A 15,750-nucleotide genomic window follows, 5' to 3' on the forward strand; every position below is an offset into this window, starting at 1 on the left:
CACAGTACGTGGAACTCGAGGTGGATTGGCAACAACAGTAGAAGACCAGTGAACAAAATTTCTGTGTTGAAAAGGCTCACCGAAACTGGACAGTTGAACGTTGCTTGGTTTGATGAATCTCGATTTCTGCTCAGATGGTATGTTTAGAACTTGATGCCATCAGCATGAATCCACCAACCCAACCTGCCATGTATTAACCGTTCAGGCTGGTGGTGGGGTGGTGTAATGTTGCGGGGAATATTTTCCTAGCACACATTAGGTCCCTTTATACCAGTCGTGTATTGTTTAAATCCCACAGCCTGTCTGAATATTGTTGCTGATAATGTGCATCCCTTTTATGACCACAAATTGCCATCTTACATTATATAATGGCTACTTCCAGAATGATAATGCGACATGTCTCAAAGCGCAAGTCCCAAACTGGTTCCGTGAACACGACGACACAGACACTAAGATCTGAATCCAGTAGAGCACCTTTGGGATGTAGTAGAACCTGAAGGTTGCTACATGAATGCGCCTTCATAGATCAATCACCATAGTCCAGAATCTCAGAGGAACTTTCCAACAGGTTATAGATTCCATGCCATGAAGAACTGAGTCCTCCTAGTATTAGTCACTAGTGAGTGTACATTAAACATCTCTATACCATAAGTATCATGATTATACCAATGAATAACTCTAGAATATTAAATTACTCAGACCACAATGCTCTAAATAACATTACTGTCAAGAATGAACACTCCTAAGCAATTACAATACCAAACTCATGTCATTTACATTCATAGCTGGTCACAATAGACAAACACAAAGTTGTTGTTTTTTTTTGTCTTACAATCATCTGTCTTTCTAAATCTAACTTTTTTTTTATTCTAAATTTTATTCTAAATAAGAATGAACAAATATAAACCAGTAACATTCACGAGTGTATAACAAGTACTGCTCTGTGGTAACTCTGTTCTGAAGATTTGGCTACAGTAAAACCAATATTGATATTAAAAATTACGGAACTGAAATATAAAATTCCATGTAAAGTAAGGACTAGTCTGCAATAAAGCTATTCCTATTTTAACTCAGTAGTCTTGCAACTCAACCAGATCTTGTTCAGTAAAATCCAGTAATCATGATTTCCTACATTTCAATCCACTCCTATATTTGGAGCCTCTCTAGCGGACTGACATTCAAACCAACATTGTTTTTGTATGAGATCCAACACTATGAAGTCAGTCTCCTAGGAGAGTCCTTTATCTTGAAGTTTTCCATTTGTTTTCCGAGATGGAAAGCACTGGAAGGCTTAAACTACTTACTTAAGGTCCGACGCTGTCCCAGTGAACCTTTGTATATCTTATACGGTATTTCAGCAAGCACTGCGTTTTGCAAATCTTGCGTAGGATGTGATCATCGTCAGACACGACCACGTACACCGTGTAGCTTCTTGCACCTTTCTGGTGGCACCCAAATGACGTAGTGCCCAAAGAGCTGCACCTCGAGAGCTTCTTTTAGATATCTGTGCTGCTGAGTTTCAGAGACGCCTTGGACAGGTCGCTGTGGATGGTGGACATGGCGACGGTGTCGTATTCTTCCTCTCTTGTCGAAAGCCTCTTACAGAGCCGGAAGGAATGCAGGTCACGCTGGAAGTTGCGGTTCAGGAAGCCGTAGAAGATGGGGTTGATGCAGATGGAGCACATGGCAGTCAGATGGCACAGCAGGAACAGGGGGTTGTGGGTACAGTTCATGGTCGCTTCGTGGTTCCAGTCGACGACAGCGTTGAAGACGTTGAGCGGCAGCCAGCAGATAGCGAAGGCCACCACGATGGAGAACAGCATGACGTTGATACGCTTTGTCTCGTGGCTGCGGTACTTGTTCTCACGCATTCGCTCCATCACACTCTTCCGCTGCCTCAGACGGACGTAGATCTGGGGGGGGAGGTGGGTTTGAGAGTGAACGTCAGAGAAAAGGAGAAAAGTAGTAGAATGAGAAAGATAGAAAAGGGGAATATATTATTTAATTGTATATATTGTATATGGTTCAGTGTCAAATTAATGAGAAATCCAGTGTAGAAGTAGTGGAGATAGCAACTGCTGACTCAGTTACAGAATGCAATGCAGCTACACAACACAGTTATGGCAGAGACTCAACTCGGCTAGTTAGCGATCTACGAGACGACAAACGTGATGGCGTTGATGTGGTATTAGCATGAACGTTCAAGCTTTTGGGAGCTGATCTGTCTGAGCAGAGTGTACAGATGAGGATGCGATAGTGGGACAGACTAAAAGACTAAAGTGCTGCTGCATCGTGCTCATCGTGGGGTGTGAACGCCATTGAAGATCACATGGTAATTCTAAGGATTAATCTGCAAGTCATTCAGGATGGATTTTACCTTTGAATTTATGTGTGTGTGTGTGTGTGTGTGTTTTCTTAAGAGTCTCTGTCCTTTCATCCTCCTCCGCTCTTGCTTCATCAATCTGTTGGTCCAATTCCTGGATCTCAAAATGACTGAATCAATTCTCTTCAGCCGATTTGTTTGGCAGAGGCTCTTGTTATTTAGAGCAACTACACAGCAGGATTCACAGAAAACAGTATTTACTAACAGGTCCTATGCTGTTGGCTAATGTGTCTCTCTGCATCTCATCCACCCCTTTTAATCTCTCATTATCTTCCTCTTCGCAGTGGTTTAACGTGATCCGAATTGGAATTGTTTGGGGGTTTTCGCAGTTCCGCATGCTCTGGGGTTGAGTTCGCTGATTCTCTATAATCGGGTCGTTTAAAAGACGCAGAAAATCCCGGAGGGATTGTGGCGCGGGTTAACGCAAAATGACAGTCACTGACGTCATCGGTGGCTGTATAACCAGAGCGTATTCTTACACGGGTTAGTATGTCTTCCTAATGAGTCACAGTTGCCATGGTAGTTGTAGTTAATTGTATAAGTCTTGAGCTGTTCTCACTACTTGGTGTGTGCCGCCAGCGCTTGTGCAAGAAGCCTCAAGAAGAAATAACAGATGACAGTGTAACACATTTAGATCTAGTACATCCTCAGACTAATGAATTGGATGGAAAAAAAAGCTCATAATAGTAGCATTAACATCATTATCGAGACTTACAGATGTAATCTTGAGTGGCTACAGGATGTTGTCTGGCTAATTTATGAAAATGACAGAGAGTGTCAGGAGGCACATTAGATTATTAATACGATAAACTGTGTCACCTGGGGTTCGTACAGCTTTTCTAAAGTACATTTCAAGTATTTTTTCCAATTGACTAGCTGTGCCTTATGTTTGAGATCGGTGCGATTTTCTTTCTACTATTAAATGTTGTTGTAACTGCACTTGCATTGATCGGCGCGACAGACCAACCATAATATAAACATATTGCATGTGTTTTAGGTTGTACTTAGACCACAACACCACTGACTAGCCAGTTCTGTCCACTATTTGTTTATTGAGTCACATGATCCTGTTTGGTCATATCTGCTGTACGTCCTCACACTAGCTATGTTTCCATCCACGTATTTTGAAAACACAAAAAAAAAACCTTGAGTGGAAACACCAGATGCTAATAAAATCTCCAAAATGTGCATAAAACCCATATGCGCTCAATTGAGGTGGATACGTTTTCTATTCGAGACGAAGCCGTGCGCATGAACTATGTTGGAAACACATTTACGGAATAAATTCCTTGACGCATATTTTTAAAAAAATAAATAAATAGTCACATGACTTTGCCTCAACAAATCATGTGATTGGATAACTGGCTCCGAAAAAAGTAAAAATGGCGGAGAGCGAGATGCGGCAGTTTATGTTTTATGCGAGATTCCGAGTTAAATTCGCAAACGTAGCTACGCACAGGAGAACATCAAGCCGCGGGATGAAAACGTGCATGTTTTTTTGAGACGTCCCACCAATATTGACTATTTAATACACTTTCAAGCAGCAAGCTAAGGTATGCATCAAAATGGCCGGTATGGTAGTTACCCACCTGTAGCAAATGATTTTATATGTCATCTTAAAGTGAGCTTTTCTACCACCATTGCTATGTACCCTGTCATTGAGCATGCCAAATGCTCAATGACAGGGACCAGATACATGCCAAATAAAAAAAAAAAAAAAAAAAAAGAAAGTCCTTGAGCAGTGGAAGTTGAGTGTCTAAGGTTATCCATTAGCGCCTGGAAGATTGTTACTTCAAATCCCAGGGCTGCCAGAGAACCACTGTTTGGGCCCTTAAGCAAAGCCAACTTATCCACAGGACACTTTAGATAAAAGCATATTTTGCCCTATTAGCTTTTAAAAATGCTGTGTGATATAAACAGGGACAAAAAATACAAATGCCACGCGAGCTGTAATTTAGGTTCAGAGGAACAAAAAGTGTTGTTTTTCACAGCTTGCGGTTAATTAAGTGCAAAGCATAACCGAGTTGAAGACGACTGTAAATGACTTTGGCTGAATATCCGCTATCACTTTAAAAACGGCTAATTATTATTGCAGTAATTGCAGATGCTTTCATTTAAATCCCGCCAGCGCCATTAACAAACATAACCCTCTACATGGCTGGAAAATGAAGTCTACATATTAACACTTATGCGTTTGTCTATTATTTCTTTGACACCTGCTCAAAATGGGCCTACGCTTCTAAAAGCATCTGTCTTCCTCTATCACGGAGCATAATTATGGCCTTTGAGCTAAGGTCTGGAGGTATTGCATCTCCAGGTTTGGGACAATTCCCTCTAATCGTACGACTCTCTCTCCCTTTCTCTCTCTCTCTCTCGCTCTCTCTTTCTCTCTTCTACAGTCTCATCGTGTGTGTATACAGCATCTGCGTGCATGCGTGATGCATGTTATTGAGCTCATGCTAATAATGTTTAATCAGCAACACACACTCTACACTATCCCACAATGCCCTGTTCCAAGCCCACTATAATATCGATCGTAAATATTATGAAGGGCCCTGGAGAGGCTGGTATGTACAAGCACTCCAGCTGCTCTGGGGGAATTTTGCGTAAGTGTGTTTCTGCTTTTCTTCTCAAGGGGGTGGAGATTTTAATCAACCAAGAAAATGAGAACGAGAAGAGGCAGAGAGGGTTCTTGGTAAACCTCCAGTCATTACTAAGCCTCTGGAAATGGCTTCACACACACACAAACACACACTAAAATACCAAGTCAGTTCACTGCCACAGCATACGGTTTTATTAAATCCAATGCAAATAAAATCCTTCCATAGATGCCAACTCATTTCAAACTTACACACACACATTTGTCCTACAGTTCTTGTGGGGACCTTATATTTACATAATTATGAATGCAGCTTTTCCTTGTGGGAACCAGCGACAAGGTCACCCCCAGCAATTCCTACACTTGGCCACCTGATTTGAAACAGCGTATAACTAGCACAAATTGTTTTATGCTAGTCAAAGCTTAACTCCTAGGCTGTGTGCTAAACAAATGGCTGCAAATTTAAGTGATAATCGGTGAAGTAAGCTAATTATTTGGCTTATTCTATACTACATAGACTATACTAAATTTCTCTTTTAGTATAGGTTAAAATATCAATATAACACCACTGTCTCTTATCCTTATATAGTTAGCATTTGAAATGTATGTAAAAAACAAACAAACAACAACAAAACACACACACACACACACACACAATTAAAAGCAGAAGAGGATAAATTAATGCTAATTAATTTGATTTTAGTCAACTTGCTTCCACTTGTCTATGTAATTGAACAAGAAAAAGTTCATCTCTAACCCTTTAAACTCTAATTTAAAGACAATCTCCGCTAATAAAGACCCCAGTAGCCTAATGGTCTAATAGTTATTTTTCACATGCTATAAGGAAATATTTTAATCATACGGGTCAATTTTAAGCCAAATTCAACGTTTAATTCATTGTGTATCTAGTGGTTGTTTTTATTGTATTCTTTATTAAACTGTTTTACCCCTCATCCAAAATAATAAAGCAGTAATTCTGTCATTGTTGCATATAAAACGATATGACTGGTGTGGATAAGGGGCCATTGAGTGAGCTGTCACTCAGTGCACGCCAAATGTTCAGCAACAGCCCTGTACGCTGTTGTGTCGTTGTCTAGTTGCAAATGCAAAATCTTACCGCCTTTCTGTCTCTTTAAGTCCAAGCCTTGTTTTCTAGTTCCAGTTCCGTGTAAAAAATATGGACCGCGATGATGGATTGCCTCTAATAAATGGACAGTTCATATATTGCCTCTAATAAATATCACGCTGCTTTTACACCATCGCGCGCGTCCTTCCTCATAGAACCACACGTTACACTTATATGACAAAATCTTTTCAGTAATTTATATCTTAATGCACTTTTACAGGAAGGTGTCTAAACACAATAAAGTGAGCAGTGAATTTGAAATCTTGATTTTTTTTTTTATTATTAGTCAAATTCAAAATAAATGCATTTTTAATATGTCATAAACACACTCTCAGTCAAGGGACTGTTAGGAACTATCATAAACATAAATGATTCCACTTGTTTGATGAATCTTAATTTAAAAATTGTGGACTCCGACAGCCTAGGCTATTAGTATCAGTCTGTAATATTCATATCGTTGCATTTATAAATACATATATAAACATGGATGTTATTGGAAATGAAGCTTGACTACAAGCTTATTTCTAGAACCTCATAAGTTACAGCATATTACAAGAAAAAGAAAATGTTTAGCACTTATATGTAGGTCACAGGTGTATTTGTTTGTTTCATAACTCTAACAGAAAAAAAAAAAACCACACACACACACACACACACACTTTGTTTTTTACTGTAACTTTTTGTTACTATGTGAAAGTTCATGCACAGTTCCAGGATGTGCCTTCACAATATCAGTGTCTAGATCAGGGATGGGCTGACTGTCCTAGCAGGTCAAAGCTTAGCATGTTTTTGGTGTTTGCCTTGTCCTAATAGACCTCATCATGCTGATAAAGAGCTTCATGATTAGCTGATAAGGTGAAGACAGTTGTGTCTAAACTGTGTCATATTCTGGGAAAACAACCATCCATATTCTCCACTGAGCCAACATCACCATGGTTTCTTTCTTTTCTCCATGTAGTTGAATTCAGAGCTAAACAAACTGCTGTCATTGGGAGTGACGCACTTTTCAGTCTAGATGCTTAAATCTGGATAGAATTGATCACATTGTGTCTTGACTTGTAAAGTGTTGTCCCTTTAATGTGTTTTCAGAAAAGAAAAGGAGAAGGAAACATCATATATCTCATCTGTTCACCGTTAAATTCAAAATGTACTTCTGAGTTATTAGAATTTGAATGAGCTGACAATACAAACACGTGCAAGAGCGTTCCACGTTCTTTTAAACTTCCAAAGCACGACACATTTTTAACACTTTTTCTTAATGTAGGAGGCTGTCGAGTTCCTCTCCAATTGTTTGCACCTGCACTGAGAAACTTATTTGCATGGATCTCTCAAGTCTGAAATACAATTTAAGAAAATAATAATAATAATAATAATAATAATAAATACAATATATCTCCTATCGTTTCGTAAAGAAGCAAGTAATTATCTATGTGTATATGTATTGTATATGTATAATAAATTGTAATTCTGAAAGACACCATTTTGGTCTTTCAGAATTCAGTGCAGGTGTTTCTGCTTTAAATAACTGCTGATTTCGAAATGTGCAATCAACACCCCAGGCCTTCAACAGATTTTGTGAGCACCATCTTCGATAAACACATTATCGCTATTATTGCTGCAATGCTTCCGCACAATTTGGTCACCACACTTAGGGCGTTTTCACAATTGGCCCAATTACTTGAATATTCTGGGCTTGTTTTGAGCAGGGTTTGCTGTAGCGTTACGATTTAAGATAAACCTGTGCCAGCATGACAATGCCCCTGTGCACAAACTGAGGTCTGTGAAGACATGGTTTGCCAAGTTTATGTGGAAGAACTCAAGTGGCCTGTGCAGAACCCTGACCTCAACCCCACTGCACACCTTTGGGATGAACTGGCACGCTGGCTGTGCACCAGGCCTCCTCGCCCAACATCAGTGCCTGACCTCACTAATGCTCTTGTGGCCGAATGGGCAGAAATTCTCAAAGCCACGCTCCAAAATCTAGTGGAAAGCCTTCCCAGAAGAATGGAGGCTGTTATAGCAGCAAAGGGGGACTAAATCTGGAATGAGACGTTCAACAAATACATATGGGTATGATGGTCAGGTGTCCATATACGGGACGCAGCCCTGAATTCGTGTTGAATGCCTCTCACAGGTTTCATTTGTTCTTCACTATGGTGAATAAGGCAACATAACCCATGCTAAGAAATGTTCTTCTGCAGGTATTTCTTTACCTTTACTTGCTTATAGAGTCTATAGAGAAATAATTCAGTTTGTGAGTTGTGGTCACTTGCATCACTAATGCTTTGTTTTGATTTCTTGCTTAAAGCCTTTAATGCCCTGTCTTGAATATAACAGGCTCTGTGCATCATTACTAAATACTACCTAGACCAAAGCTGACACTTCTTACCTTCAGGTAGCAAATGAAGATGAAAGTGAGGGGTGCGACATACTGCAGCAGCAACATGGTGGTGGTGTAGGCAAGCCTGAATTGGCTTGAAGGCCACTGCTCCATACACACCACCTTGCCTTGGTAGTGCTCACGCATAATGGCGGGCAGCTGCTGCAGGGGTGCATCAGTGGTAATGGAGAAGAGTAGAAAAGGCATGGCAGTGAGCAGGGCCAGAGCCCAGCTGAGGCCAACACCCAGGCAGGCATGGAATGCACTGGGTCTCCAGCCACGTGGTCGCACGATCAGCTGGTGGCGCTCAATGGCAATCAGCACAAGGGAGAAGATGGAGACAGAGACAGAGGTGCACTGCACTAGGCTGTTGATCTTGCACATGGCACTACCAAATATCCAGTGGTCCATGAACGTGTAGATAAATGTGAAAGGCAGGGAGATTAGTGCCATCAGCAAGTCCGAGGCTGACAGGTTGGCAATAAGCACGCTAGTGGCATTGGAGAGTTCACGTTGGCTCCAGATCAAAACAATCAATGCCAAATTACCAGTCACTCCCAGCAAGGCTACAGCAATGTAGGCCACAGCAAGGGTCACAAATAAGGGCTGGTCGGCATGGCACTCGTCACCATGAAATGCCGAAAAGTTGGCGAGGGTACAGTTGGGGGAGGAGCAGTTTAGGATGGCAAGAGGCGGGGCAGGAGGGAGAAGGTAAGTGTCAGGCATTGTGACGTCTCTTTTCACTGTAATTGGCGGACTGCTCTAGTCGAAGGTCCTTGTCAACTTTTGAGATGTAGCAGCGATGTAGGCACTGTCGAAAAAAGAAAACAACTGATATGAACAAAACACTGAAAAGACTGTTGTCCTTTTGTATATCCTATTTCTTCATGGATTTTTTTACTTACTGATTCTAATTCATTTACTGGGTCTGAAAAAAAAAAAAATCAAACGTTATTTATTACTCATCAAACTGCAAATACTTTAGCAATGTCATTATTATTAAGCACAAACACCATTGCTTGGACAAAGACTTCAGTCTGCCTCTCAACCCCCACCCAAAAAAATATACATCTATTACCGCAGTTACATATTAGTCATTAATTAGTAGTTATGTAAAAAGTTAAACTTTAAGAGTCAGCGAACTCTAAAGGTAGTCTCAGGGTTTTAGGGCTGAGCAGACTGGCTTCATGCGAATATACAGTAGGTACTCAGTACAGGTATTCCATTTTCAAATTTTTTCCCGCAGATCAACCGTGAAAATGTTGATCATGTTGACATTAGACAACTGATTTATATTTTTTTAAAATAGGGTTATATCGGAAATGTACGATAAACGTTTTCATTGTTTGTTCTACGTTACTGCGGAATCACCTCGAAATCTGCCATCCAGCTGAGTTTTTGCGATTGCCACTGCCAGCAAGCAGTTCCTGACTGCACAGCTGATCATTTTATGAGTAAGCCCTCCTGTACTCTCCTTAAACATGAAATGGTTGAAATGCTCAGGTCGTTTTTAGCCACTTGATTCTGGACCACTGAATTGTTAATATCATGAACAAGAAAAACATCAATATCGCACAATTGTGCTGAAACCACTAGTGAAACCTGAATTTACCCTTGTAGTTAGCACCTTTATTATTTGAATATTCTGTATATAAAATAAGCAACATTGTGATTGACAGCAGCCACGTATTGTTTTTTTTTTAATCTGCAGAAATTGGTTTTAATAAGATTAAGCTCGTTAGTTCCTGTAGGGTCTCCCACCCTTGTAATTGGGAGTGGCATATTCGGGAAAAGTAGATATAGTGTGGGCCGCAGGTAATTACTGTACAAGATATTTCATTACACGTTTTCCTAATTAGTCATCCTTACTCATGCTTAATTTTAAAGCAGGTCTGAATACGAATCACGTTATCGAGAGAACAAGAGTAACAATTTAAGCTCTGCAATTCCATCCCATCTCTTTTCGACTCTTTTTCACTCCTATTTCACGCACGTTCACAAAGATTCAGTCAGGAGATGGTGAAACTGACAGGACTATTTCCCTGTCTACACGCCTGCCAATAGCACGGTCTACAAAAGTCAAGCAGCTTGCGCTCTCTTCAAAAATCGTTCCCTAGACAGTAGTGTTCTACGAAGTGACCTTAAAAGCAGCCAGCTATTAAGGTAATTGAAAGCTCTCTCAGGCAAAGTCCAGTAAATGTCATGTTAGAATGAATCTTGAAGATGTCATGTGGAATATTTAAATTATTTTCGACTGTTCGGGATGAACCTGAATGGCCCCATCCTGAATCATGGCCAGAATGTTGGTGCCAATCATACAGCAGTCATTTTGTTTGTGTAGGTGCAGAAGTGTGAGACAGAAACAGGGACATACACACCAGCACACAGACTAGGAATGAGAGAGAGGCAACACTACACGCTTTATTACTCATAGAAGAAATTTATGCCAATCTTTGTGGTATTTCATTACCTATGAAACTTCTAAGTTGACATATGGCCTACGCTGTCGCTTATATTACTTGTCACATGCTTCACCACTGGATGTTCATAAACAACTTTTATAGATACTACACGGATCACATTATCATGTTGAATATGTAGGTGTGCAATAGTTTGAGTTATCATGAAGGCATGAAAGCAGCACCGGATTATTATTTCATGTACATTAAAACGATCAAAATCGTTTATTTTCCACATGCTGTCACTGAGAATTTCAATGCATATGACATAAGTGGATCAAAGAAAGGCAGGACCCATCTCTAAGAATAATACATGAGCCCAAAAATAGTCTTACAAGCAAGAAAATTTCAACGACCTACTACATCCTTCTTCTCGTAAGCTCTCTCTCCTTCATCATGAATCATCATGGAGCTGGCTTCCAGCTAGGCTACGGGTTCACAGCAGTGCTGTTAACATTATAAGCACCTTCAACTTCAACCTGTTGGATTACATTTGACACCTAATAGCCATCTTGGAAATACTGCCTCAGATCATTCAGGCAAATAGCTTATATAATACAATATATTATATATTAAATAATATACACGTCTTTTTAATTCGTTTAATGGCATCAAGTCATGTTCTATTTTTGTGTGAGATTAGAAAGCTGTTTGAAATAAGGAGAGAGATGAATGGTTTGGAATCCACAACGGGTCCCTACTATAAAGCAGCTACAGTATACAGTGTAATTCAGTTGTATGCAAAAGTTTGTGCACCCCTGGCCAAATCAAATATTTAGTTGATTTTTGAAGTGAAACGCCATTAACACAACCTCTGCAGCAATTTATGGCATGTGCAGACGTTTGGACATCCTTCCTGTTATAAAGTCTCGGAACATAATTTACTTATTAGGCCTTAATTGACTTGGTAGGACTTGCTACTAAGATTAAGAATTATCATTAGTAATTGGCAGCTGATGACATTTCCAGAGCATAATAAACTCTTCAAACCTAACACTTAACAACCATAGGCTCCTCTAAGCAGCTGACTGAGAATCTGAAATGTAATCTAATCGGTGCATACAAAGCAGAGGCAGGCTATTAAAAAAGGTATCAAAGCATTTCCAGCTCGCAGTTTCCACTCTCCCAGATGGCATTAAGAACTGCCGTTAAGGGGAACTATGGAAGTCAGGGCAAGATCTGGAAGACAATGAAAACTTTCAGATAGAACTGTTCATATGTTGGCCAGAAAGGCAAAGCAAAACCCTCGAATGACCGCAACGAAGGTTTAGCTGACATAGGAGCATTACACATACATTGCACAAACATGATCTGCATGGAAGAGTCATCAGAATGAAACCATACGTTTACATTTATTGCATTTGGCAGACACCCTTATCCAGAGCAACTTACATTTATCTCATTTATCCAACTGAGCAGTTGAGGGTTTAGAGCCTTGCTCAAGGGCCCAGCAGTAGCAGCTCACAACCTTCCAATCAGTAGTCCATCATCTTAACTACTGAGCTATCAATGCCCTTCCCATACCTGCGCCCTCACAGTCCCCTGACATCAGTGAAAATCTATAGATCTTAAATATGCTGTGCATGCAAGATGGCCCAAGAATGTCTCAGAACTAAAAATGTTCTGCAAGGAAAAGTGGTTGCAAATTCCTCAAATAAAAATAGATAGACTCCTAGCTGGCTAGGAAAAGCATTTGTAAGCTGTGATATTTTACAAAGGGGTGTTACTAAGTGCTGAATTAAAAGGGTGTTCAAACTTTTGCACATACGTTAGCACGTTTGCCTCGCACTTCTGGAGATGGGGGTTCAATTCCCCCCTCCCCCCTCTGTGCGCAGAGGTTGCATGTTCTACCTGTGCTTCTGGGGTTTCTCCGGAGAGTCCAAAGATCTCTCAATTGTTTGTGGTGTGTGATTACGCCCTGAGATGGGTTGGCACCCCATCCAGGGGGTGCCCCAACTCCCCTAGGACAGGCTCCGAGTTCCCTGTGACCTTGTGTAGGATAAGCAGTACAGAAAATGAATGGATGGATGAGTAACGCAGTTGGGAATATTAGCTGTATATATAATTTGATGCCTTTTTCCAACGCTAGCTGTAAATTTAATAATGTAACCGTCATAGAAAATAATTTTCACACCCATGACAAAGACGGTGACCAGCAGTAGTTCTAAACATCCACAATTACCTTGGTAAAATGCATAAAGTATTATCGGTACACGGCTACACAGAGCCAGAACCGTAGCAGAAGAAAACGAATGATATAAAGATATTGTGTGCCAGATCAGAAAGTACAGAACCAGAGAAGAAAAAACAGAAGATCAAGACACACCAGAAACCTCCGAGTCGCTGATTAGAGAACAAGAGGTCCAAGGAAAGAAGGATGAAAAGGCAAAACTGGGATAATGAATACAGGCGAGAATAAGAGAGAAAAGGGAAGAGGGAGAGAGTGATTAAGGGAGAAAATAGAAGGCGGTGGTGAGCTATGGAAGGAGGTGTAGCGAGCTGGTGCTAGTGCAAATACAGTAGGTCTCACTCAAAGCCTCACTTTTAGCTGTGAGTGCACTGTGCTCTTAGAAGCTATGGATTTTTCCTGGCTTATCTATGTGTGTGTGTGTGTGTGTGTGTGTGTGTGTGTGTGTGCATGTGTCTCCATCTCATTGTATTTCTTAGAGAGCCCAGCCTAAGGCAATATTCAAGCCTAGTGAGTTACAGTAATATGTATTCTCTCTATCTCTCTCTCTCTCTCTCCCCACCATACATCCAGCTTTCATAAGCTCCACAAAACCATGACCATTCCTCTCCTGACACGTTGACACAAAATGAACTTTGATATTTTCAACACCCTACAAAGATGTTTATGGGCCACAATAAGCACAGGTCCTAACGGGCCGGTAAACATCCGAACCCATATTTCATTTTGTCGTAATGGTCGTAAATATCCTGAAGGTGTAGGGCATTTCAGCTTCACCTGCGCATTATCGAGTGCAGCTAATACCAGCAGGAGCTACAGGATCTGAAAGGTGAAAAGTTCAGATATACTGTATGATCCCCAAGGTATGTACAGCTTAACAATGTTGTTGCATTTATATTTGTGTTGTTATCCCCTGGACATTTTAAGATAGAAAAAAAAAAAAAAAAAACATTGTGCAATTTTAGTGAGCCTGTGCTCTATGTAGCTCCTGTTCTTGGCTGACAGGAGAGGAACCTGGTGTCGATTTCAGCTACACACACACACACACACACACACACACACACACACACACACACATATATATATATATATATATATATATATATATATATATATATATATATATATATATATATATATAAATTTCAAACTATTGTGTGTAAACTATGAAAACTGTTGTGTGGGGTGTGAAAAAAAAAAAAATCCCAGGAGATCAGCAGTACCTGAAATACTCAATCCAGCCGTCTGTCACCAACAACCATGCCAGATGAGCCAGAAGAGAAACTCTGTCATGCCTCTTTCCCTAAACTGCCTTTGGAGAATAAACTAAGCAGACCTTGTCTAAACAAACTGCCCTGCATAAATATTCACCCCCCTTTTTTTTGTAATGGAATAAAGATGTCATGGATTTAATTGGGATTTTTTCCCCCCATTTGATATACGCACAATATGTATAACGTTTGAAGGTGCAAAAACAATTTAGTTGCGTAAGTATTAACCCCTCCTAGGGTCAATATTTGGTCCGATTACAGCTGCTAAATCTTCTAGGATGTGTCTCTGTAAGCTTTGCATAGGCTATCTGGATGCATTCCTTTTTGCTCAATTGCTCAAGCTTGAATGGAGACCGAATGGGATCATTTCATGATACCGTGCGTTGTTCAGCCCAAATAGTTGCATCTGTGAGCAATTTATGGATATTAGACGTTTAAACACTGTTTAGGAACACACATAGCCTACACATAGTTTCAGGGGGGGTTTTATGTATGCCTGGAGGTAGCACTTGGTTATCCATATCACAGGTGCGCGCTTTTAACGCGTCCACGCGCAAACAGGTCAAAGTACACCCGGTGCACACTTTATCCACCGCAGAATTGCACCGCATTCATTCCGTGTCTTTAGAAATACCGAGGGTTGTTGGATTGTTTTTTTCTCTCTCCCTACAACATTTTAAACTGATCGTTATAAAAAAAAAATATTTTTAAAAAACCCCTCCTTAAATAACGACCGAGCGCGCGCTTGTAATTCAAGGAAATAATCTGAATTGGCGTGCCTGTGTGGACGCGTCTCAGCCTCTCGGGCTTTCAGCGTCAGTCTTTATCCGTTTATCGTTACAAGAAGAAAACAGAAGACTAAAGAAGGGTGGGGAAAAAAGAAAGAAAGTGCATTTTAGAGACATTTGAATAGATACTATATTTGTGGACTTACCTGCGCTTTCGTGCAGCCGCTGGAGTCTGAGGTCTGAGAGCTTACACACTGGTGCCAACACTTTCTCTAACACACTAGGCTAACTCAACCCACACACACGGTCAGGGTGACACTCACACGCGCGCGCGCGCGGTCACGGAGGCATCACGCTCAAGCATCCTCTTCAAAGGATCTTCAGTGCTCAGACTGTCACATCTGTGTATCTCTCTCTCTCTCTCATTATTTTGCGTGTGTGTGTGTGTGTGTGTGTGTGTGTTTTCGCTCGCTCATTCGTCCATGTCTCTGCAGGGAAGTGTTAGATCGCGCGTGTTTCTGTGCGTCCAAGCGTGCATGCGCATGCATGCATGCATGTCCGCGTGCATGTGTTCATGCACAGGGCAGATGAGGTCGAAGCTGGGACAGACTGGTGA

The 15,750-nt window shown here is 40.8% G+C and overlaps 1 protein-coding gene across 2 annotated transcripts; it reads right to left on the reverse strand.

The window, feature by feature from the left end:
• Nucleotides 1–554: 554 nt before the first annotated feature.
• Nucleotides 555–15,534, reverse strand: npy1r (neuropeptide Y receptor Y1). Of its 2 annotated transcripts, XM_053619523.1 has the most exons (4): nucleotides 15,341–15,534; nucleotides 9,394–9,416; nucleotides 8,498–9,299; nucleotides 555–1,913 (listed from the first exon to the last, which is right to left on the reverse strand). In XM_053619523.1, the coding sequence occupies exons 3-4, from the start codon at nucleotides 9,212–9,214 to the stop codon at nucleotides 1,497–1,499; spliced, it is 1,134 nt and encodes a 377-aa protein (XP_053475498.1). In that variant the 5' UTR covers nucleotides 9,215–9,299; nucleotides 9,394–9,416; nucleotides 15,341–15,534; the 3' UTR covers nucleotides 555–1,496. The 2 variants fall into 2 exon arrangements, with proteins under 2 accessions (XP_053475498.1, XP_053475500.1); XM_053619525.1 differs by lacking the exon at nucleotides 15,341–15,534 and having other exon boundaries at nucleotides 8,498–9,536.
• Between the last annotated feature and the right edge of the window lie 216 nt (nucleotides 15,535–15,750).

Source organism: Ictalurus furcatus, chromosome 29 (assembly GCF_023375685.1).
Source record: "Ictalurus furcatus strain D&B chromosome 29, Billie_1.0, whole genome shotgun sequence".
Classification (NCBI taxonomy): domain Eukaryota; kingdom Metazoa; phylum Chordata; class Actinopteri; order Siluriformes; family Ictaluridae; genus Ictalurus; species Ictalurus furcatus.